Raw genomic sequence first — 23,754 nt, 5'->3', positions numbered from 1 at the left:
TTACTTGTTACATTTTAGCCTTTATAATCTTACTTCAGCACAGAAGTAATGTGCAAAAAAAAAAGACCAAATATGAATGTACTCATGACGAATAACCTTTTACATGGTTAGACTGTTACGTTACAGGATTGTTGTTACTGATGCCTGGTATCTGGAAATATTGTGGAGCAGTAAAAACCTCCACATATATGTTTTCAGGAGGAAATTAAATGCACATAAATAGGAATACAAATTGGTGTGAGGCTCATCTTATGTACATTTAATGATACAATAACCAATAAACAACAATTACCAGGTATGACTCTACAGGGCACGCCTCCCACCAACATGAGTCATTGCACCTTGCTGTTTTCGATTGTGTGATAACTAGAGAAGTTAAAATAGATGACTAAAAGTAATGAATAACAGCAGCAGTACAAATGCAAACTTGACTTGTGCTCCTGACAAAAGAGAGCAAACCTAAAAATCCACATTTCCAGGATCACAATGTAATGACAATATCTGCTTTTATAGTTTTAAAGAATTCTATATTTCAAAAGAGCACATCTAGAACATGATCGTTGATGCTGATGAAGAGGTATTTGAGCTCAAAGGAGAGTTCAACAAAGGAACCTTTGGAGACCAACAGTTTATTCCATCACAATACATCCTATTCTATGAGTGATGATATGTTATGCGTAAATTCAGAAAATCCAAGATAAGTAAGTTATTAACTATATATGATTGATTGATTAGTCATTTGGTCTGAAAACTATAAAAAAAAATAACCGTCACTATTTCCAAGAACCAAGGGCTATGTCTTCAAATTTGAACTTGAGTATTCATTAATTGTACGGACAAAATATTTTTATTGGACTATCACAAATTCAAACAAACAGAGCACTACTTTCACCTCCATGTTGTGCTACATGTCTGCTAATGTACTAATCTGCATCAAAACATGACTGGTCCTTATTCACAGTGCATCACCTAGAAGCAAAATAAAATCGGACCTAAACTTTTTACCCAAAATTTAATTCATCAGAGCACTTGTTTTCACTTTCATATTGTGCTGCATTCCTGCTGATGAACACATCTTTGCATCAAAATAAGACTTAAAATAATGCAGCATGACAGCTCCCCAAATGCAAAGCCGAAACATCTCAGTTGCCCGCTGGTGGCTGGTTCTTAGTTTTAGTTTTTCTGTGAGCGGATCACATCTTTTAGATCACATCTTTATTTCACAATGAAATAATAAAATAGCAAATCCTCACATTTGAGAATCTGTAATCAGAGAACAGCTGAGGTTTTTCCTCAAATATGAACTTAAACCAGGGATTCCCAAAGTGGGGTGCCTCTAGGGGGTGCGCGAGAGGAAAAGTGTAATGGCGGTCTGATGGTGTAATAATATTAAATATTAAAAAAAAATTTAATTTTAATTAAAAAACTGTCAGGTGGGACATCTGAAGCTATCAGTCGTAAAAGAGGAGAGGGACAGAGAGAGAGAGAGGAATCGGAGGCGAGGGGAACGGAGAGGTGCGTTGGGGAGAGACCGGGAGAAGAAATGGAGCCAGAGTCAGAGGAAGATGAGACGGAGGAGACCGAAAAGGAGGAAGGGATAGCACAGACAAATCGGGAGCACATCGGCCCATCGCGGAGTCAAGGTGAAAAAAGAGGAAACGAGAGTGAGCATCAGACTGGGAAAAAAAGAGGAAATATGATGAAAAGTATGTGTGTCTGGGCTTCACTTGGATTGGCAACGCAGATTCCCCAAAGCCACAGTGCGTGGTGTGCAGTGAGGTTCTGGCTAACAGTCTGAAGCTCTTATTTACGTCGCCACCTGAACACCAAGCATGCCAGTGCAAGTCAAAAGCCCCTTACATTGTTTATATCGAAATTGGAGGAGTTACAAAACAGCCAAAAACAACTGGAGTCTCATTCATGTGTTGGTCTATAAATGACGCACTACGGGCTTCATATCTGGTTACAGAATAGCGAGAAAGGGGCTACCGCACACAATCACTGAAGACGTGAGCTCGCCAGCTGCCAGAGAGATGGTGGAATGTATGATTGGGGAGAAAGAAGCAAAAAAGTTGGACATGATCCCGGTGTCCAACAACACTGTGTCGCATCGATGCTTTGTCCGAAGACATCCTGGCTACATTAGTCGCTCATTAATTGTAAATTAAATGTGATAATCTGCCTCTGAGCCTGTGCGTGTGTACTCGCATCCGTATTGCTCTTTAAAAGTGACGCCTTGTGTCACTGAAAGTTATTGAAACTTTGTTGCAGTGTTTCAGGGCGTTTTCACACCTTCAGTTCGTTTGCTTTGTTGCAGTTGCTCCTTTGTTCGGTTTGTGTTCACACTGCAACATTTAACAGCGGACTAAATCTTGTAAACAAATGCCACACGCGAGCAAACTGTTCTCTCATTGGTCCGATTCTTATGCGGCTATGAAGGCTTAAAAAGCTCTGTTGCTTCTTTTTTTTTTTTTTATTAAGGGGGGGGGGGGGGGGTGCGCGAACCCGGTCGGGATGTAGAAGGGGGTGCGCGGCCTAAAAAGTTTGGGAACCGCTGACTTAAACAATCGACGATCAAAATTATTTTTCTGTTGATCGACTAAGAAATGAATCATAATTGCATCAGCTCGACTGTCAACTAAACACAGTTAGTTGAGGAGTAAAAAGGAAAACATTTCCCTCTTCAAATGTAGCAATCCTACAAGCACAAAGTAAAATGGAAATACAGGTACATTAAAGTACTAGTACACTAACATTTCTAAGCATACCCTAGTAGTCAAGCTCACAAAGGAAAGAATATAAGAAGAATATAAAATTAAGATAAAAATCTAGACTAGAAAACACTGTGTGCTAAGTAATATGGGTCCCTCAGACTTTGAACACCTGGGTCATTAACTTGTGTGGCATGCAGTATGCATTATATATCATTTGTGGAGTTCCTGTTTAACACATGTACCACTGAATAAAAAGCAACACATGTAGGTCAACAGAAAGCATCTCAAAAGGACTTGATGGGGGAATCACTGCTTTGATCATGTGGGTATTTTTTTGATGAGCAACATTCAATTTGAAACACTGACGCAACATTGAGGCAACGTAACCTTGAGATGCAAAATGCTTATCTCTGACAATCTGGATCATGCGGCTTGTGTTGCTTTACTACGTAGACGCCGTCATTGATTCAAAGTTTATTTCAGTCACCAATGGCTGTTGAATAAATTCTCAAAAACCTTACGTCGGAAACAACAAATGTACTTCCTCACTCGTAGATTAGAAAAAAATCAAGTTTTCAAAAAAGGGTGAAATGAATGAAACAGCGGACGCTTGACGACGACAGCCTCTGTGAGGTCAGAGAGCGGTTTAACACAGATGAGAAGTTTCAGTGAGTGGTTTAAATTTAGCAATGCTTTTTAACGGTTTGGATTTAAAAGAGTCCCCTGCCTCCCTCTGTGTGGCCCAAATGGCTTCTGCTCATCTGCATCAGATCAAAAGGCATTACCTTGTTATTCCCTTCAGGGATTAGCCCAACAAAAACACAATTTGAAAGGAAGTGTGTGTGTCAGTTCATGGATAAATAAATGAGGCAGTGAGTCGGTCAGTAAACGATGGGGCAACTAGAAATATGTAATCCCCTTTTTAATTTGGTCCCTCTCAGCATTTCTCTGTGCTTTAATCTGGAACGTGGTTGAGGTCTGGACAGCGTGTGCACTGTGGATTAACAATAGATGAATTTGCATGAAACCAGACAGGAGGTGTGTGCTTTTTGTCATCTCGCTGTGGTTTGTTCTGTCTTCGTTAACAGTTGCCAAAGCACAGCTGTTTGCACTGAGCAATGTTACATTGGAATGATTGTTTAGCACTCTTAATAATCTTTTACATGAGAGCACGGAGCAATAAGTGAAGAATTTAAAAGCCTCCTGACAGTTTTGAAGAACCAAAACGATGATGGTGAAAAAACTACACCAACCAGTTAGATTCACTGACTGGGCACACAATCATAGACTGTCTATAAAAGGTGGACTTGGTCATGTGACGTCATACAATGGTTTGTGGACTGCAGATTTAAAGCCTTGAGCTCGGCGTTTTGGCCGTCTCCATTTTGTTTTTTTGGAACCAGAAGTGACACGAGGCACGAGCTCAGTGAAAATGTTACAATTAACTTTCATGAACTGAAAAGACACAGTGGAAGGGTTAAAGTTGTGAGACAAAAACACAGACAACTCCCAGACCGGACAACGCCGTGGTGGTAGCAACCTGTCAATCACAAGGTAGCCACGCCATAAATCATACCCTGCTTTATCATCTATTCTACTCTAATGGGGACCATAATTGACCAAATGAACATCATGCTTTATTGAGGAAGACTTGAAACTAGCGATTGAGACCATGAACTCATGTTGACAATGTTTACTGAGGTAATAAATCAAGTGGGTCATTTGGGTCATTTTCTCAAATTCTGACCTCCTCATAACTTCCTTGTAACAAAGGTTCATTGAATAAAAGCTAAAGTGCAATGCTTTATGTGTGGTTGGGTTTTAAAATACATGATTTAGCAAATGAATGAATGAATAAACAATAAAAGATGAAGATATCATATTCAGTGGGATACCCTTCCTAGAACCCAACTTTATTCAAAAAGCAATTCAAAAACAACACAGGTGATTTAAAATGCTCAACAGCTCTGAGGTAAAGCACAAGAATAGAAATATACTTCAAAAGGTCAAGAAGATGCTTTTCCTGGGTGTGCACTTGTTGCTTTCTGTGGTACGGTACAGCTGAGGGTGGAGAAAACAACAAGAGCCAAGTCTTGTGTCATCGTTGTGTAAGTGGGAACTCCTGTTATTCACTTTGTCACTACAGTTACAGCAAACCTCATCCTCATCTCCTCACCACTAAAAATGTACCATCATTACTGCCGTGGAAGATGTTGGAATAACATTGTAGATGATATAATTCATACTCTAGTTGTTAAATCACAGATAATGATGGTGAATTTGCCCACTTCTTCTTTAAAAGTGCAGCAGTCTTACCCTGTTCATTGTTCCATTGCCTGCTTCAGGAAGTGGTAGCGACAGATGGCTGGTTTCTCTGGTTAACGTCTGAGTGTGTACCGGACCGGCCTGCTGGAGAAACAGAAATAAAACTCAGATTGTAAAACAGTCAAGGACTCAGATACATTATTATCCATTAACTACAGACTCAAATGAACTGTATTGTTGAACAGGATTGAAAAAAACAGTCATACAAAATATGTTACGGAATAGTTTGCAATCATGGCCAATACTGTTCACATATTTGCTTTCTGTCTGTTCATTAAATGTGCAGCTTTAGCCAGCAGCCGGTGAGCTTAGCTTAGCACAAAGACTGGAAACAGGGAGTAACAACTAGCCTCTCTCTAAAAAGTAAAACAAATCTGCCAACCAGCACCTCTGAGCACCGTTTTAAGGGTTATGTACCCGTCCGAGAACTTTCTGGACTCTCTGCTGGATGCCTGACAACTGCTCGTGCTAAAAGCTATAACTCTCCCATAAAACAGTAAATTATGATTTTTCACTTTGGTTTTTGTACGGATTAAACAAACAACATAAAACGTGTTCATGTGTGAGCTTTGAGGTGCTGGGAGATTATTTTCCTTTGAACAGAGCCAGGCAAGCGGTTTAGCTAAGCTAAGATCACCGTCTCCTGGCTGTAGCCGTATGTTTGACCGACAGATATGAATGTGGGATCAACCTTTTCATCTCATTTTCAACAAGAAAGTAAAAAACATCACTAAACATCACTAGACATGTGTGTGTGTCCATATCAATGACATTGGCCAGTTACTATGTGATATTCAGCAACTCTCCAAGTGTTAAGTTCAAAGTGACCCCACGCCAAAGTGAGAATATATAGAGTGACTGCCACTCAAACTCATATACGAGTCTCCCCGCGTGCTTCAGACTTCAGCTTCCAGCTGTGGAAACCTGCCCTGTGATCACTGTGTGTGCAACCCTCTATGCGTCACCTCATGTCTATGTGAAGAGAAAATATGCGAGTCAGGGTGCTCTTCTTCACGTCTTATGAAGTATCTTTTGGCTGAAAATGTCCCTTTTAGTGCTGATCCAGTCAAACTATGTCAGCATATAAATGAGCCGACTATTTTATTCTACACCCTGACCTTTTTCTATCCTCTCTTTTGAGAAAAGAAGCTTTCATCCAGCTCTAAAAATACATACCTTTTTAAGTTTAAAGTAATTTCAGTGAAAGTAAAAAAGAAAAACACGGATTCAGGAGGACTAACAAACAGGGAATTAACACCGTTCTGTGTTGAATGTTTTACTTTCTCAGGGTTGCGTCCACGAGCCCGGCGAGGGGGTTTCCAAGACCTCTCGTTGGTGATGCTATTGACGTAGTAGCATCTCCCTGTGGGCAGGTCCGAATACTGCTCCCACAGATCCATGACCTGGAGAGGCTGCTGAGCTGGGGCAGGGCTAGGGGGCTCCAGCTGCGACAGACGTCTCTCTGGCTGCATTTCAGTGTAAAGAGCGGAGTGCTGCCAGGACAGAGGTTCTGTTGGGACCTTGCAGGTAGAAACAGTAAATAGGGAGAGGAGAAAGAAAGTCGTGGACATGGAGGAAAAACAAACGAGAGTTAAATGCAAATGTTAAATTCACGTAAGAAAATAGAAAACAATATGACTCACCAGTTTACAGAATGAATGTAACTAATTGGACATCAGTTCAATGGTACTAACTATGACTCAAAGGGATAAAGCTGGTGGTATTCTATATTATTCTTTGTTGTATTGAAACACAAATATAAAACTATAAATAGAAGGAGAGATGAACTTTGGGCTATTACTGTACAACAGCTGGGTGCAGTACTATTAAGCAAAATCTACTTTCGGACTATTTTTAGCTGCAGATTAATACACATTTGGTGCGCTAATGAGTATTAAGAACAGCAGGATGCTGAATGTGTTATTGACTCAAAATAACCTTCAGTGCTGCATATTTATCGCTATGATGAACATGTCGCCCAGTGCAACCTGTGCCTGTGTTTTCCGATTGCTGCTTTGACAAAAATAAAACTTTATGGCGCAGAAGAATATGCTGTATTAGTCTCTGGCTACACAGACTATACTTGTTAACTGAAAATATTGATTGTTGGTTTGGCTCTTTTAATGGGAATTGCTGACAATAAGAACAACATTGAATATTACCAGCATTATTTGTAAATTACAGAGAGAGAATGTATGGATATTTGTTGTTCTGCATGTGCATTAGTATGGAAATACTACCATATGGTTCTGTGTATGTAGTACCACAAGTAGAAGACATCAGTGCCTTAAACAAAACCATAATCTCAGTGTGTGAAGTAGAGACAGAAATCACAAAGAGAAACAAGTAAATGTTTCTCACTGTTTCCTACCATTCAGGGTTAAAATAAAACCAACTGTGCGGTCCAATACCCACACTATTTAGTGTGCCAGAAAAAGATTTCGTATGTCCCAATACATAGTATGTAGTATATGCACTATGCCAAAAATAACTGGACGTCCTACTGCACTTAAACATCATATAAAATTATAATTTGACAAAAACTACGAGTTTCTAGAGGAAAAAGTGGTTTTCTTTCACTGGAACAAACCTGTATAATACTGGCTGTGATTTGCTGCCATGACACCAAAGGGATGTACTGTGTTGCAAATGTAAAAAAGAAACCATCTAATTTGCTCTACAAACTTCAACAATTAAAATAAACTATTTGAGTCAGGAGAAAAACTTTGAAGACCATTCACATAGCCGTGCAGCATAAGTTACAGTCTTTTTGTGTGAATGTGTATTTGTGTATATAAATGAGTTACTGCCATTCCAAACATTTTTCTATCACACCTAGTTTGTAATTTGGATTTTGGCTGCATTATGAATGAGATTTGTGTCATAACTACCTGTGGATGCAGAAATCTTCATGTAAAATGAAAAACTGTGTGTTCAAAAATATTACAGACTTATCTGTTATTCAGAATATCTTCTGTGATAAAAGGTCTGTTAATAAACTGGTCAAATAAGATATAAAGCATGTTAAAATATTACAATAATTACTTCCTGAAGTAGGACTCTTCAGTGGCCGACCTCACTACTGCCATGCAGCCAGGTTCCACAATCTTATCAGAAGAGTAGTAAAGGCTATTATAGCAGCATATTAATGCTCATTGTTTTGGTATGAAATGTCACTTATTACTCATTGGCATAATGTTCAGGGTTACACACACTCTTGGCCATGCAGTGTATGGACAAATCAAGGCAAAAGTGCCAAAGAAACAAGCTTTAAAAAAGCATCAGTCAAGTTTATCTCTTCAAATTCTAATGGGATTCTGCCCCCTGGAGGACAAAGATTAAATCTAATTGAAATTCATCATCAGTGTGGCAGCACTTAAAAAAGGCATGACAAAAATGAATGGTGAGAGAATTTTGTGGATGAAAAACAGGTCGTTGTGACCTGAATGTGGCTGGATTCATCCTGCTCACTGGTATTAAAGGCTAGAGCGAAGCAGGTCCTCAGAGCGAAGGGGCAGATACAGAAACAGACAGGGAGGAAGAGGGAATGAGAAAGATAGAAAAGAGCACTGTCATTTCCACTGAGATCACAGCTATCCGAAGTCGGAAGTCACCGGTGCATGCGCGGTTCAGTGGAAGCAAAACTAGGCTGTGGGAGCTTCCCTCAGCCGAGAGACGGATAACCGTCAGTGTTTCTCTCAACGACGACGCCTCGTGTAATCCCCTCTGATGTAATACAGGGAAGCGCCGACGTCACCACAATGCCGACTTGATTGCTGCTCGAGGCAGATTACAGCGGTCAAATACAGACGTAAATCAAATACAACCTCTGCTGCCACGGCCGTCTGGTGGGATCGCGCAAGGTCTTTTTAAAAAATTGTAATGAGTTTTGTAGTTGTAGATTTATTTGTTTCCACCTGAAGAAGCTTCTCCGATTGAATGAGATTAAACAAGTATGCTAACAGCTAAAGGCAAACACAAACTCCTATAATATACATTTTTTAAATTTTGTTTTTGAAGTTATACTGTGCACAGTTAAGGCTAAAAACTAACAGCTGGTTTATTACAGTTTGGGTGTTATGACCTGTAAATCCATGAGATGAGGGAATTTGCTTGTGAGAGGAAGTCAAAATGAATCTAATCCCACACTTCTTCAAACACCAGCTATGGGATTCGATTTGTTTGACCTATTTTCCATAATTTACCTCACTGTAAATTTAGGATCAGAGGAAGCAGGAAGTAACAGTTGAAACTTTTGTTCGACCATTTTACATTGAGTTACTGCTGGCTATCAGATGAAAATATCCATCTCCTTAAACCTGCAATACCTTGATTTGAGCCAGAAAAATACTTTTTCTACCTTTCCTGGTGTAACCAAAATCAGAAATCTGATTCAGTTTCATTAACATTTACAACGAGATTTGTCTTGGTGTTTTGTTACAAATACAGTACAGGATTTCCCCTTTACGCTCGAGTGTGGCTCTGCTGTGTGAACCAGATGTTTGAGTAACATCTGTTGGAGGTTTGTAGGGCTTGCCTCTTCCTACCTGCAGATGGGTTTTCTTGCCGGACGCTCCCACCATGTCCCACTGGCTACACGACTTCTTGGGCATCCTGTGGTTGACGCGACTGCTGAAGCTGCAGCCCACCTCGTCGTACGGGTTCTCCATCAGGTTTTCAGGCAGGTTGCTGGAGCTCTGGCTCCGAGTGATCATGGGGACCGCCCTGTGGTTTGGCGATGCCGTTTTTGATGCCGTGGAAGCTGCAGGGTACCCAGGGACCATGAGGTGGCCTGACGGGGAGGTGGGGGGGTTAGGGGTTAGGGTGAAACCAGACCAGAGGGGCAGGGTGGGGAAGCGGCCTCTTCCCCTGCTGGTGTTGTTGTGCAGCCCCTGGAACGCACTGTTGGAGTTGAGGTTTTCCATGGAGCGGAAGATGGGTTTGTTCACTGAGGGAGGAAGGCAAAATAAATTATAATTAATCAATAAAGAACATGTTTGCCACTACAATCAAAAGAAACATCAACACACAAGATATTTGACAGAATTAAAGTAAAAACAATATTCACAGATTAATTATTGTCTTTCAGTGGAATCATATTGTGATGAAATCATATATCGAGACAGCGTGATACACAATTACGTCATCTACTTTGCTGATTACGAGCACATTCTGCTCTATCATAATATATGTTGTTATCGAGATGTGAAATGAACTAAATCCAGATAGAAGGGCCTCAATGACCAACACACACCAGATGTCTCCTCTGTCGTCCTCTCACACTTTACCTCGACGCTGGTCATTATAGGTCGTCTCTTTTGGGCTGGGAGAGAGTGACACTCTTGTTGGCTGTATCCTGAGGTTGGAGTTCAGCGAGGCAGATACGACCAGGCGCTGCGGCGAGGGCATCGGTGCGATGGGCACCTCTGTCACATACGTAGCGGGAACATACAGTGGCTTTGTTTTGCTGGCCGCCTCGATCCGCCGCACCTGTCAAAGAACAAACAGATTTCAAAATGCGTTTGCTTTTTTCTCCCACATGAATCCACTTAGTTCAACTGAGCGTCAACCAACACAGCTGAGGCGGGAACGCTGTGCAGAAATGTGTTACAGTTCCTGTCACGTCCAATCGATGCAACGAGAAAACCCACAACTTCTCTTTTTAAACAGTCTTTTTTCTCCGACACACAAGACTTTATGGTCTCAGTGGCTAATGTCTCTTTTAAAATGTGTTTCTGCAATTTGATAGATATTTGTGAACTGTCAAGAGATTTTGGAAGAAGTGTACACACATCACATGTAGATCCACAGTCATTGGAAATAATAACAAAACATTTTGTTGATTTGAAAATGGTATAAAATGAAATGTTTGATTGAATCATTTATCGATATGAAACCTGTTTGAGAGTGGGCATACTTGATTGACAGGTGTTTCAAGCCCCTTTCACACAGCCTGCTCAACGCGTGACTGTTACGCCGCTGTTCTGTATGAGTTGTTCCACCACTGAACCACTGAGAGGTAGTCACAGAGCAAAGACGACGTCTGTGTGAAAAGGTAGTCGGCACGGCGGAACGGGTGTGACGTATATTTGTGTGCCCACGACCATTGTGAGATTTCTTCTTTTTTTTTTAAACGCTAGAAGCAGTTAGCATCCAACCTAGAGCAACCAAGAATATTGGCAAATTGGAGACAAGGAGGTAATCAGTTCATTCGCCATCATTGTTTAGGATGCAATTCGCTGCCTGACCGGTATGTTAAACGTCACACTAGACAACAAGTATTTCCTGTGTAAGCAAAGCCTGATACAGCTTATTCCTCTCACAAACTGTCACCATGTTCCTTAATTAAGTTTATTTTCAATACACTGCACTACTGCCGTAAATACTTGCTTGAGAAGTAAATCCGCAACTAAAAATAGTCCCCAACAAATGCACTAAAAGCAACTGAAGCTGGAGTAATTTTGTAAAAGTGTAAGTATATGTTATTGACTATTTTTTATGTATTTACATCAGTAAGAAAAAATGGGCTTGGGCCTAAGAGACACAAATAGGGTGCAGATGTCAGAAAGTATTGAGAGAGGAACTGCATCATTGGTGTTGGTCTTTTCATGGGATTTGATGACAATAACAAAAATATAGAATATTGTTAAAAAGTGCAGTGTTTTCATTTCAAATTCAAACTCTGAAACCTCCCTTCAGAAACCCATAATGCAGAACGCCATAGATGCTATGTCCATGTTTTGATAAATCTTTGGCTGCACCGACACAAGACGAACAATAGATCAACTTATTTCTCACCTGCCACCAGTCAGGGTTGGTCTTTTTCAGTAGAATAAACCGTTCACCCTCCCTGATGCAGACCTGCCGCCCATCAGCGCCGCGGTAGTTGTAGTCATACTGGGCCTCGAGGACCACCGTACCGCTGGAGACCCCACACCCTGTCATGCTTCTGGGGGTCACCACAGGTGCTGTAGCAAGCTGCTGGGGTCCCACCGAACGCCGCCAAGTCCCAGACAGCATGGCTCTTCACACAGTTCTGTTCAGCAAGCGCTTCTGGAAGCGTGCTGATGGTTGGTATTGGTGATACTGTTCGGTTTAGCACAGGGGAGGTGAGACTGGAGCCAGGCCAGTGCCATGATCTGAAACTAAGGAAAGAATGGACAGACAGAGAGAGAGAGAGAGAGAGAGAGAGAGAGAGAGAGAGAGAGAGAGAGAGAGAGAGAGAGAGAGAGAGAGAGAGAGAGAGAGAGAGAGAGAGAGAGAGAGAGAGAGAGAGAGAGAGAGAGAGAGAGAGAGAGAGAGAGAGAGAGAGAGAGGTTACTGAAGCTGTCAGGTCCTCAAATTTTTTCCTGATATAGCTTAAACAATTAATGGATTCTCTCAAAAGAAATTGGCTATTGATTTGCTGCAGATCGACGAATCCATTAAGTGATTAATCAACTGATGCTATTGCCAATATTTGTAAACAAATTAAATATGTACTTGACAGACCTGATGACAAAATGTCACTGCAGATATTTACACAAATTTCTATTGTCCTTTCATCCTGGTAGAACTAACTGGCACGTGTGAGTGAATAACTCATGCGTTTGGAGGATGTTAGCGCAGTATACCCAAAATAGCATCAGTCTCCGTCTCTCCACCTGAGCCAGCATCCCCAAGCTAAACCCTTGCTCTACCCAGCCAAGACCCACGTACATAACAGAACATCTAACTTTCTGCCAGACACATAGCAATACAGCATCACACAGTACATGCACAAACCCACCCACACACACTTGCAAAATACACACAAACAGACACGCGCACACACACACACACACACACACACACACACACACACACATAATGCAGACACGGGAGCATCCCTAGGCACCTAGCAACAGTGCTTCAGTCACAGTCAGGCCCAACCCATCTCAGTCTGGGTGAGAAGAGGAGAGGTAGCAAACTGGAAAAATCCCAGAAAATGAATAGAGACATGCCTCTCTTTATTACTCAGGGATTGAGGGGGATTATAAACTGTAGATGGACAAGACAAACAAAAGAAAAAAAGCCTGAACGCCACGGATATAACAAAAAGAGTGCAAGTAGAGCAGATAGGCAGGACTAAAATAAAAGGAAAAGGATAAATTGAGACATGGAGGAATGGATGAAGCTGGATGGAGCTGTGAGCCATGTGAAGGCAGAGAGGGCAGGGTTAGCTGGCTGAACCTTGATAATCCCACTGTTATTAAATCACAGCAATGAATCTGTGAACCCCACGGCTACAGAGAATTACAGTCAAATCCCTCAGAACCAGCATACGGGCCAAAGCACTGCAGGCCTGTCTGGCCAGCTAGCAAACACAGTGGAGCATTTCCAAGGCTCTCCATAAAAATGTAATGCATCAGAATAAATACCATTCCACGTTAAGTATACGTAAATACAGACAACTATACTGACATCTGCTGAGGTCTCTACGCTCACATTACACGAGTGGATACAACTGGCATAGATTGTGAGGTATAGCTGCATCCCATTCATGAATAAACGTATACATCAAGAAGGATATGCACATCCAACAACTTAAACATGTGCTGAAGGGAAAAAAATGAACAAAGGCAAGAAACAAACAAAAGAACAAATCAGCATCACAAAGCAGAGGAAGCAATATATAGACACAAACATCACTCTGCATGATTGATGGACGCTCAAGCTCCAATCAGAGCAGAGCTGAATGATAGTGTGAGACAGAACATGCTTCTCGGAAAAACACCAAGACCACTATCAAACAAGCATATATTAAATATAGCATATCAAATACTTAAAGTACTCACTCCAACAGAAAGTTTTTTTTGTTTTTTTCAGGTATATGAGCAAGTTCAGTATAGCAATTGGCCATGATTTGCATTGAATTGTATTACCTACAGCACAAACAAGAAGACAATGAAAAAGTTGGTTGCATCAACAGAAATGAAGCCCTTGGGTCCCTGTAGGACAAATATCAAATAAGGTTAAAAAAAAAAAAAAAAAAAAAAAGCATGCCGCATAATCAATGAGAGAATCAGAAGTTCTCTGATCAGAACTGTATTCATTTCTAGTAATTCATTCAAATAAATGTCTAAGATTCTTCTGGTGTGCAGGAAGCCTCCTCTTCATTTTTTTGTAAATGCTTCAATCACTGTCTTCACTTGCAGTGCTAAAGGAATACTTCACCCACAAAATGACCTTTTGTATATCAATCACTCGCCCCGCGTTGCCGTGAATTCTTGAAGAAAACGTTTGTTCTTCTCGCCTCCACAGTGATCGTCGGAGAATCAGCAAACAGAGAAATGTCTTCATATCGTGAAGTAAATGTTATTTGATTCTTCGTTTCAAACTAAGTTTTCTTCAAGAATTCAAGGTAACGTGGGGTGAGTAATTGATGTACAACTTTTCATTTTGTGGGTAAAGTATTCCTTCAGGGAACGAAACTGAATACACTGCAGCTGTCTATGTTTGCGATACTGTGCGAGTACTTCATTTATTCATGTGTATTTTTCCTGTTCGTGTGAAATAGAGAATGCTTGTGATGCAATACACATTTTAAAGTGTAATCTGAACTAATTTAAAATAAATGCCACTGAGACCTTGTTCTAGGAAAAATTACAATAAAGTGCTCAAAGATTTATCTATTGATGAGCTGTTGGTGCTCAAAAGCGCTCTTCTACGAACTCCAGGAGGGACAGAGGCGTAAGTCAGAGGTACACGGCGCGCAAGCAAACAGGAAACTAAACAGACGCAGGTTCAACCACAGTTTGGGTCATATCCTCTCCATCTAGCCATTTGTTCTTCTGCCGTGAAACACCTCAGGCAGTTTAGTGGCAGCCTGTAGCCAATAGAGTCTGCTGTGGTTAAATACAGTGAGTGATGCTGAGGTTCTCTGTTGCCCGATCTGACTACTGTGCAGCTTTTTGAGTGGCATTAATCACGACCAAGCTGAGCCTTGAAGCAGAGAGTAGATGTTTTTGGCTTAACAATCCTGCTGCATTGCTTCAGTGATGTACTATTTAGATGGGCGGGGAAGAATTAAATCACACCCTGGGTTTAAAGGAAGGCAGATTAATACAACCTGCCTACGATATTTATCACGAGCTCTTCTCCTCGTTCAGACAGGAAGAGCTCTTGCTGCACACCTGGTTGTCTTTTCCTGTCTCTCTTCGCTGCTCAAAACACAGTCACCCAATGATACCCAGCTAATGTCGGGCTTTATCTCACTTTATCTATTTGTTGAGTCAGGGCTGAAGTTAGACACAGTTGCTGGGTATCCTCAATTCATAAGCACATGTACAAATGTTCAACACGTACACGGGAGGCTTTATTGTGTTGTGTGCAAATTAGGCTGTTACAGCAGGGTTAAAGTCCCTTGTTGTATTATTCAAGAGTTTAGGCACTTCCCAAATAAAAGAAGACACCCTCAGACTGCTTGCTAAAGGGTGACAGGATAAGTCAGGAATTGTGTAACCCTTCCTCACTCTATGATTGAATTATAGTTTTTGTGTCGGATTCACAACCAAATTGGCTATCTGACTGAAGACAAATCAAAATAATGCTGTCATTATTTTTGCCACAAAAAGCAAAAGCCGATTCCATCAACAGTGAAACTGAGAAGAAAGTGAAAGAATAAACTGTGATGATGACAAATTAGGATCTGCAAAGGAAGAATGAGGCCAGACTCTGTGTTTCCATTTGCAGGTCAGATGGCAGTAGACAGGGGCATTGGCGTCACACACCCAAACATACAGAGAGGCCCATATGGTGTTGAGACAGACACGGGCACACCGCCATGCCCGTTGAGAGGCAATGATTGTTTTTGCCACGGGGCACAGGACTTCTGTTGTTGTGTCAACAACACAAACGGAGAGAGGGAGGAGAAAACATGGAGGGCAGGAAAAAGGAAACATGGGAATGGAAAGAAATGAGAGCCAAAAAGACAGAGGAGAAACACTTAGAGAGAGCTTCATGTTATTTGTCTGTCTGGATTTGCTTGAGTTCTTTCACTCTAACTCAGGCTGTGTGTGCATGCAAGTCAGACTGAGCTGAAGAAATGGAGAGTGTACAATTTGTGCATTCATGCGAGACAGACAGAGAGACAGAGAGAGAGACAGACAGAGAGACAGAGAGAGACAGACAGAGAGACAGAGAGACAAAGAGAGAGACAGAGAGAGAGACAGAGAGAGAGACAGAGAGACAGAGAGAGCGAAAGAGCGACTTACCATGGTCCTGAAGTGAGAGAGTTTCTAGTCAGATCACCAGCTCAGTCCGCAGTCAAATCCATGCATGCAACCCCATCGGTAAACCTTAAAAACAAATACAAAACCATTAGAAAAGTGTTGAAATGTATTTAATGGGCTACCCTCCAGCACAATATGAAGCGTCATTGCTGCCTGCCTGGCCTGGCACAGTTTACAGTGCAAACACAGAGGGGTTATGGAAAAGGTGGGGCAGAAAACCACTGAAATGGACAGAAGCAGCTCCCTCCTGCAGAAAATCACTCAATCTCCCGTTCTGTCTCTCACACTCTCTCACACACACACACACACACACACACACACACACACACACACACACACACACACACACACACACACACACACACACACACACACACACAGAGTTAATCCAATGCAGCGAAATCATCCTGCCTCTACTCATTGAACCCATGCTAATCTACCTTCCCCCATTTAGCCAGCATTTTGCCCGAGAGATAAAAACAGAGGAAGTGACAGCGAGACAGAGCGTCAGCTGGCTGATACTCATTCATGCAAATAAACCACGTTTGTACTTGAGAAAGAAGAACATAGCAAGAGTGAGAAACAGAGCGAGAGAGGTCTTGTGTGCTGCTGACCAAACAAAAGCAACCAGGAGCCCAGTTTATTGATTGGGCCATCGACCCCTACACAGAGCTGGCACTGCCACTGGCCATCAGGGATCCACCACACAGATATAGCACATCCACCAAATGACAATATGTTCACCCGAGTCAGCTCAGGTTCTGTTTACTTTTAATAAGCTAAGCTTCATATGTAAAATGTTTCACATACTTAGAATCATCAGTGCAATGAATGTGATGCTATACCACCAACATTTGATATTTTCAGTCAGACCAGCCATCCTGACAGGCCACTAGATTAAATACTTTAGGGAGGATTGGATTACTGGCCCTCCTGGTGGGTTTGCATGTTTTATGTCAACCATTTTCCAAAGCATCCATACATTTTTAGATTTACTTCTCTACTTCCAGGCAGTCATGGCTTTCAACTCTTTCCACAATGGTAAGAAAACCCACTTGAAGCTTGCTGGAGATTGATAATCCATCACAGAGTGAACATTTAGTTGGAAGAAATATTAAAGATACCTTCCAGACATGGTTTTTTTTTTTTTTTAATAATTGTGGTTTTGAACAATTATTTGGTTTTAACACAGAAAGAGTTTGATTCCCTAAAATATCTTAAAATTGCATGTTTTCCTTCTCAATCATTAAAAAAATCTGTGATGTGCACATGATAAACGGTCCCCCTTCAGCAGATGAATGTGAGAACAGCCTTGTGGTGTCAAACTCAAAGGCACATACAACCACCTTACCATACACAGCACACACAACAACAACAAAAACACACAGGAGTATCATCACGCTGTGCAACAGTTAGGTGCAGCCTGATATTTGAGGGAGGTATAAAACATATGGTATGCTTTGTAAAAAGCATTAATGTTATCAACATGTAGTTCATGGGCTTAGGCATGCATGCAAAACCTCCTTAAGATAACATTATCATGACATTGTGTAAAATACCCCAAGGCAGGAGGACATTGTGTGAGTGTGAGTGAGTGAGTGAGTGAGTGAGTGAGAGAGTGAGAGAGAGAGCGAGAGAGTGAGTGAGAGAGAGGATGAATGCAAATTGCCATGTAATAAATGATATGGTCAGAGGATGAAATGAGCAGGTGATGTTTTAAAAACATTAACAAAGCTGACAAAGGACAGAGAGCAGCTGACCACAAGCTTTATTAATAAAATGAGAAAGAAGTTGAGACGTTCCCCGGGGGCTCCATATCAAGCAATGTCATAACGACTCCAAATAGCTCATGCCCCGAGTCACTGAATGACAAGTTCCGCGCCAACAGAGATGGTGTAAGATGGCAGGGGCCAATCAAACTGCACCACACAGCAGGGCGGGGGAGGAGGGGAGGGTGTCGGACGTGGAAGGTTTGGTGTCACATCATATCCATATTTAGTCCATACGTTTGAAGTGGAAAGAGGGCAGCTTTAATAATCATGGCTACATAGACTTCAAAGAGAGATGAGACATGGGGAAGAGGAGCATAGAGTGAATGAGGAACTTCAAAGGGCTGTTGCGTGCTCTCCCACATCTGTATACACATTGCAAACACACACGCACACGTAGAATGTACTGTGTTTACATACGACTGTCTATAACCAAAGGGTTCTCAGGAAAATGAGAGAGAAGAAAAGTTGCTCCACGTGATGCACACTGTTCAGTAACTATAATCACCACAAAAATAAGTGCAACGCTTAAAGCTAACATACTGCTGATTGAATATCTGTGTCAGTCAAACAGCTGCTCTTTACAGTGACATGATGAGCCGTGCTGCCCTGTGCATGGCCACTATTGTTTCACACACAAACAAGCACCCAATGGTTTGTCTGTGTTGAGCCCCAATTAAAAGCCCCAGGTGAGGTGAGGCCTTGCATCATGTATCCACATCGCTACGGGTAAAACCAGCAGTATATCTTGGGTTAAGCACAGAAGTGCCTTGATATTTTTTGGGAAATCAATGAAAACTCTCACCATGAGCTATAAGACTAAACCACACCTGAAACAGATTAAATGATCACAAAATGAAAACTGTGAGAATACTTTTGCACAAAAAAAAGTCACATTATTCTTAACGGCCCCAACTAACCTCTTTGTCTCAGAAGGCTTTAGAGCAGGGGTCTCAAACTCATTTTCACTCCGGGCCACATCAGCATCATGGTCGCCCACAAAGGGCCGGTTGTAAATGTAACTACTCGTAACATATTGTTAAATAACTCTCTGCATTCACAGTTTAAAGTAGTCTTCAATGTACTCACAATACATTCCCATGTCAAATGTACAGTAACCAGTCAAAGAGCTGCTTCTAACTGTTTAAGTATCTCATCATTTTGACTTTCTATTTCATAATTTTGATTGTCAATCTCATAATTTTGACTTTCAATCTCATAATTTTGACTTTCAATCTCATAATTTTGACTTTCAATCTCATAATTTTGACTGTCAATCTCAATCTCATAATTTTGACTTTCAATCTCATCTTTTTGACTTTCTATCTCATCTTTTTGACTTTCTATCTCATAATTTTGACTTTCTATCTCATCTTTTTGACTTTCTCATCTTTTTGACTTTCTATCTTATCTTTTTGACTTTCTATCTCATAACTTTGACTTTCTATCTCATAACTTTGACTTTCTATCTCAGAATTATGACTTTCTAGTTATGACTTTCTATCTTATAACTTCGACTTTCTATCGCATAATTTCGACTATGGGGATATTTTTATTATTATTTGTCTAACTTTTTTTTTTTGCTGGCAGATTCGCGGGCCACATAAAATGACGTAGCGGGCCGGATTTGGCCCGCGGGCCGGGAGTTTGAGACCCCTGCTTTAGAGTATGTACATCACACAACACACTAAGCTTAGATCCTCAATTCAGACAGAAACTATAATAAAGAAATGAAAAAAAAAACGTTCCTTAAATATAAAATAATTAGGACTAATTGAAACATTTAGCCTGACATCAGTCCACTCTCAGCTCGAACCAGTTCTGCTGAAGACAGCCATGAAGCCATTCACTTTGTCTATGGATGTACAGTTATAACTATATATATATATATATATATATATATATATATATATATATATATATATATATATATATATATATAACTATATATATATATATATATATAAAACTCGTGCTGTCTCTCTCTCCATATGAGACGCATGCCTCAAGCCAAAACATTGCATGCAACAAGCCATGCATTATTGATGATTAGACCAGAGAGAGACACTGAAATACACACTGCTTTTCCCAGTGTGATAGCTATAGCTGCCTGTGTGAGCGTGTGTATGAATGCATTTCTGTGTGTGTGTGTGTGACTAAACAGGTGGGCTAGATTCCTTCAGTCATTAGCTGTGTACATTGTCAGAGAGCCAATCAAAAAGCAGATGATGACAGTAATGCAGTCATTGGCTCATGCTCTCTACTATCATCATGACAACAACCTCTGCGACCAACTCCCATCTCCAGTGTCTCCAGCCTGTGTTATTTGTTTCTTGTTGCACATAACAACATTTCATATGTGTGATGCCATCATTTCAAGCCTTTGCTGACGCAACACTTGTGTTTACAATGAACCCTGCGGCCTACATCGACACATAGCAAACTTCTTCAGAGAGTTCACTGGTATAATATTCAAGTTCTCATTGCTCTCCATTTGAATACAAACAGCAACCAAACAGACCAGCGTTTGCTTGTTCGGCAACAGAGTGCAGGATTGCTCAGGGGGCATTTTAAACTCCGAAAGAATTAATTCAAGCATTGCATTTTTAATTAGCTTACACATTTTATAGAAAAAATGGAAGGTGAACAATATGGTACTTTTAGTTAAATAATAATATGCTTATTTCAGAAATAAGCGTATGAAACAATGCTTCTTATTTTAATAAGCAGCTTTTCTTTTGTATGTGGAAATACACCATGAAATATGTCACCTAATTTTGATAAAGTATTCAGGTATAAATATACAAACATCTTCATGAACGTATTAATGTTACATCATAACTGAGGCTGCAACAATTGTTTTGTTTAATCAATTCATCTGTAAATTACTTTTTGTAATAACTGATTTATTGTTTCGACCAAAAAATCATCATAATGATTTCACACCGCCCAAATTGCTTATTTTATAAAAATAACAGTATTAAACCTAAAGATTTAAAAACACAGAAAAGCAGCAAATCTTGCTCATTTCAGAAGTTGGAGCCGGTGAATTCTTGAAACATGAATTAAAAGATTCACTGATTATCAAGCATTTTTTATACATGATTCATTATTTCAAGATTGTGTCCTTCATACCCTACTCAAAATAAGTATGACTGAATATAAGACCAAAGTTGCCATGATATGTGTTTTGCAGTGCATTCATTTCTGTCTGCGGCAGTCAAAGGGAATAAGAAGTGTTACCCATATATGTTATTCTGTGATACAAACCGGAACAAACAATCATGTTTTATTCACAGTTAAGGTGATGTCTGGCCAACATGGTGCACGTTGTTGCTAATAGTCATCGATAAAAGCATCAATTAATGGCAAAACAAACTATTCCTCTTCCACCATTTTCCCACAATATTCTTCAATTAACGAGCATAAAATGTCACACAGAAGTCAGGAAGGATCTTTTGGAGAATAACAAAGTAAAGCTTTCACTCTCTGACCGGGCTGGCGGGTTGTTGCTGAGCCTGTGGGAATGTGCGGTACATTGATGTTTCTAATGAAGAGCGCTGAGCTCCATTAATCCACCGGGGATGAGAGTGAGCTGTCGAAAGCTATCAGGCAAGTCAAAGACCCACTTTCAGCCGTGTGCAGCTGAAGAGAGCACGATACTGTTGGAGCACAAGGAAGAGCAGCTAAACCTCCCAAGGCAAACACCAGAGGCACACACGCAGACACAGCTTTGATGCCTTCACAGGGTTAAAGGCGTTATGTGTTCAATAAAGGCACATTACACAAATAACAACAATGTGTCCGGCATTGGAGGAGTGTTTACGCATGGTGCCTTTAGGTTAATTCAAGTATTCGATGCAATTTTTTTTTTTCACAACAACTTTCCTTCCATTTTTTTTCTTGACAATCTCGCAAGAGAACCCTGGATGAAAAAGAAAAGATCAAAACGAAAAACTCAGTTCAGTGTTGCCAACTCTTTTCTGACAAGTGAAGCCAATGTGGAAGTGTCTTTAAAACGTGCATTCCCTACTGGCCAGCAGGGGGCATCTTCTCTGGTTGCAAAAAGTCTGATTGTGTGGAAGTCAATGAGAAAATGACCCTACTTCTTACTTGATTTATTACCTCAGTTAACATGGAAAACATGAGTTTATGGTGTCTATCGCTAGTTTCAACTCTTCAAGAAAGTATGATGTTTATTTTGTAAATTATTGTCCCATTGAGAGTAAAATATACCATAAAGCCGAGTATGCTTTGGGGCGGGCTTACTATGATTGACAGGTTTCTGCCCTTACCACAGCCGTATACAGCATCTCTTCGGCACTCCTCCGCATTTCAAATATGTCAACTTCTGTTCATTGGTTGCAAAAACCCAAAATGTCGACGGCTTTAATCCAATATGGCGACGGCCAAATCGCTGAACTTGAGGCTTCAAAACGGACAGTCCACAAACCAATGGGTGACGTCACGATGACTATGTCTACTGCTTATATAGTCTATGATTATAAGTAGCTAGCAGCACTAGCTCTAAATGTTGCTAAATCGAGCGAGAAAGATGCCGATGTTGACAACACTGACAGCCGTCCCTTCAGGCCTCCCTCCAAAGCCACTCCCCCAAAATGATCATAATGAACGTAAACTGTAAACATGGCTGTTGTGCGAGTACTCACAGCTGTCAAGCTATAGGCGCCTGTGGAAAACTCAGATGAGGAGCAATGAGTGCACGGGCAGAATATGTGCAAGCAGGTAGACAGGCAGGTAGCCCGTCCAATCAATACATTCTGGCCGAATGAACTGATTGGACCGTGCGGGCTTATCACAGTCCTGCAACAGATCGCAGTTTTGTTTCTCTTTTTTTTGTCAGAACATTTGATTATTTGATTGCAGTCGGGATGTAATGATAATTTCAACAAAAGTATAAAAATGTATGCCTGAAAGGGAAGCTGAAACCATAGAACATTGATTTTTTTATTCACTGCTTTGGTTAGAAAAATGTGTGAAATGATAATCGATTATCATCATATTTTTCTGTTGATAAACTTATCATATAGTCGACAAATCGTTTCAGTCCTGATGCAAACTTTGTCTTACTTTAACATATGTGAAACAGCGTGGCCAGTTTATCAAATATGTGAGTGCTGTGTTTGTGTAACAATGTCTGACAATAACATTTATCATCGTCTCTGGGGTTATGTTTATAGTGCCGTACCTTTGCATTGCACAAGCTAATGAAATCACTAATCATTGCAAGGATACTAAAACATAAATACAGGATTAAACAGAGCCCAGATGTGATTGTAGGTGGAGCTACTACACTGTACAGTAGTGGCATGGTACGCTGCTTTCATATACAGTACAGTGAGTAAATAGGAGATAAGGTTTAAGCAATAAAAACTGCAGCTTCCAGAATAAAAAAGTTAAATCATCACCTTTCAAAAACAGTTTTAGCAAAAACGGAACATTATAAACTTCATGAATGGAGGATTTACTGCAGAGCTGTTGTATTAAACTGCATCAGTTTCAGCTCGGTGTGTACACACTGATATTTGTGATGTATAAAGAAGGAAAATTATATTTCTTAAACATGCCATGAGCTTTATACAATCTATTTGAAGCTCCCGCCTTGATCTTGAAAGTATGCCACATGACAACTTTGGGTCATGAGTTGTTTTTTATGTGACAAAGAAATGGGGT

General features: G+C 40.6%; 1 protein-coding gene across 2 annotated transcripts in view; it reads right to left on the bottom strand.

Moving 5' to 3' along the window:
* Positions 1–23,754, bottom strand: part of arhgap9 (Rho GTPase activating protein 9) — a 40,372-nt gene that overhangs the window by 14,684 nt on the left and 1,934 nt on the right. For both annotated transcript variants that reach the window (XM_079266186.1, XM_079266187.1), the window contains exons 2-7: positions 16,274–16,357; positions 11,838–12,184; positions 10,328–10,529; positions 9,587–9,987; positions 6,320–6,559; positions 5,031–5,123 (exon numbers count right to left, since the gene is read on the bottom strand). In XM_079266186.1, coding sequence (XP_079122312.1) covers positions 5,031–5,123; positions 6,320–6,559; positions 9,587–9,987; positions 10,328–10,529; positions 11,838–12,059 — 1,158 coding nt within the window. In that variant the 5' untranslated portion in view covers positions 12,060–12,184; positions 16,274–16,357. The remainder of the gene's footprint in view (positions 1–5,030; positions 5,124–6,319; positions 6,560–9,586; positions 9,988–10,327; positions 10,530–11,837; positions 12,185–16,273; positions 16,358–23,754) is intronic.

Source organism: Melanostigma gelatinosum (genome assembly GCF_949748355.1).
Source record: "Melanostigma gelatinosum genome assembly, chromosome: 3".
Lineage (NCBI taxonomy): Eukaryota > Metazoa > Chordata > Actinopteri > Perciformes > Zoarcidae > Melanostigma > Melanostigma gelatinosum.
This window is presented reverse-complemented; position numbering and strand designations above follow the sequence as displayed.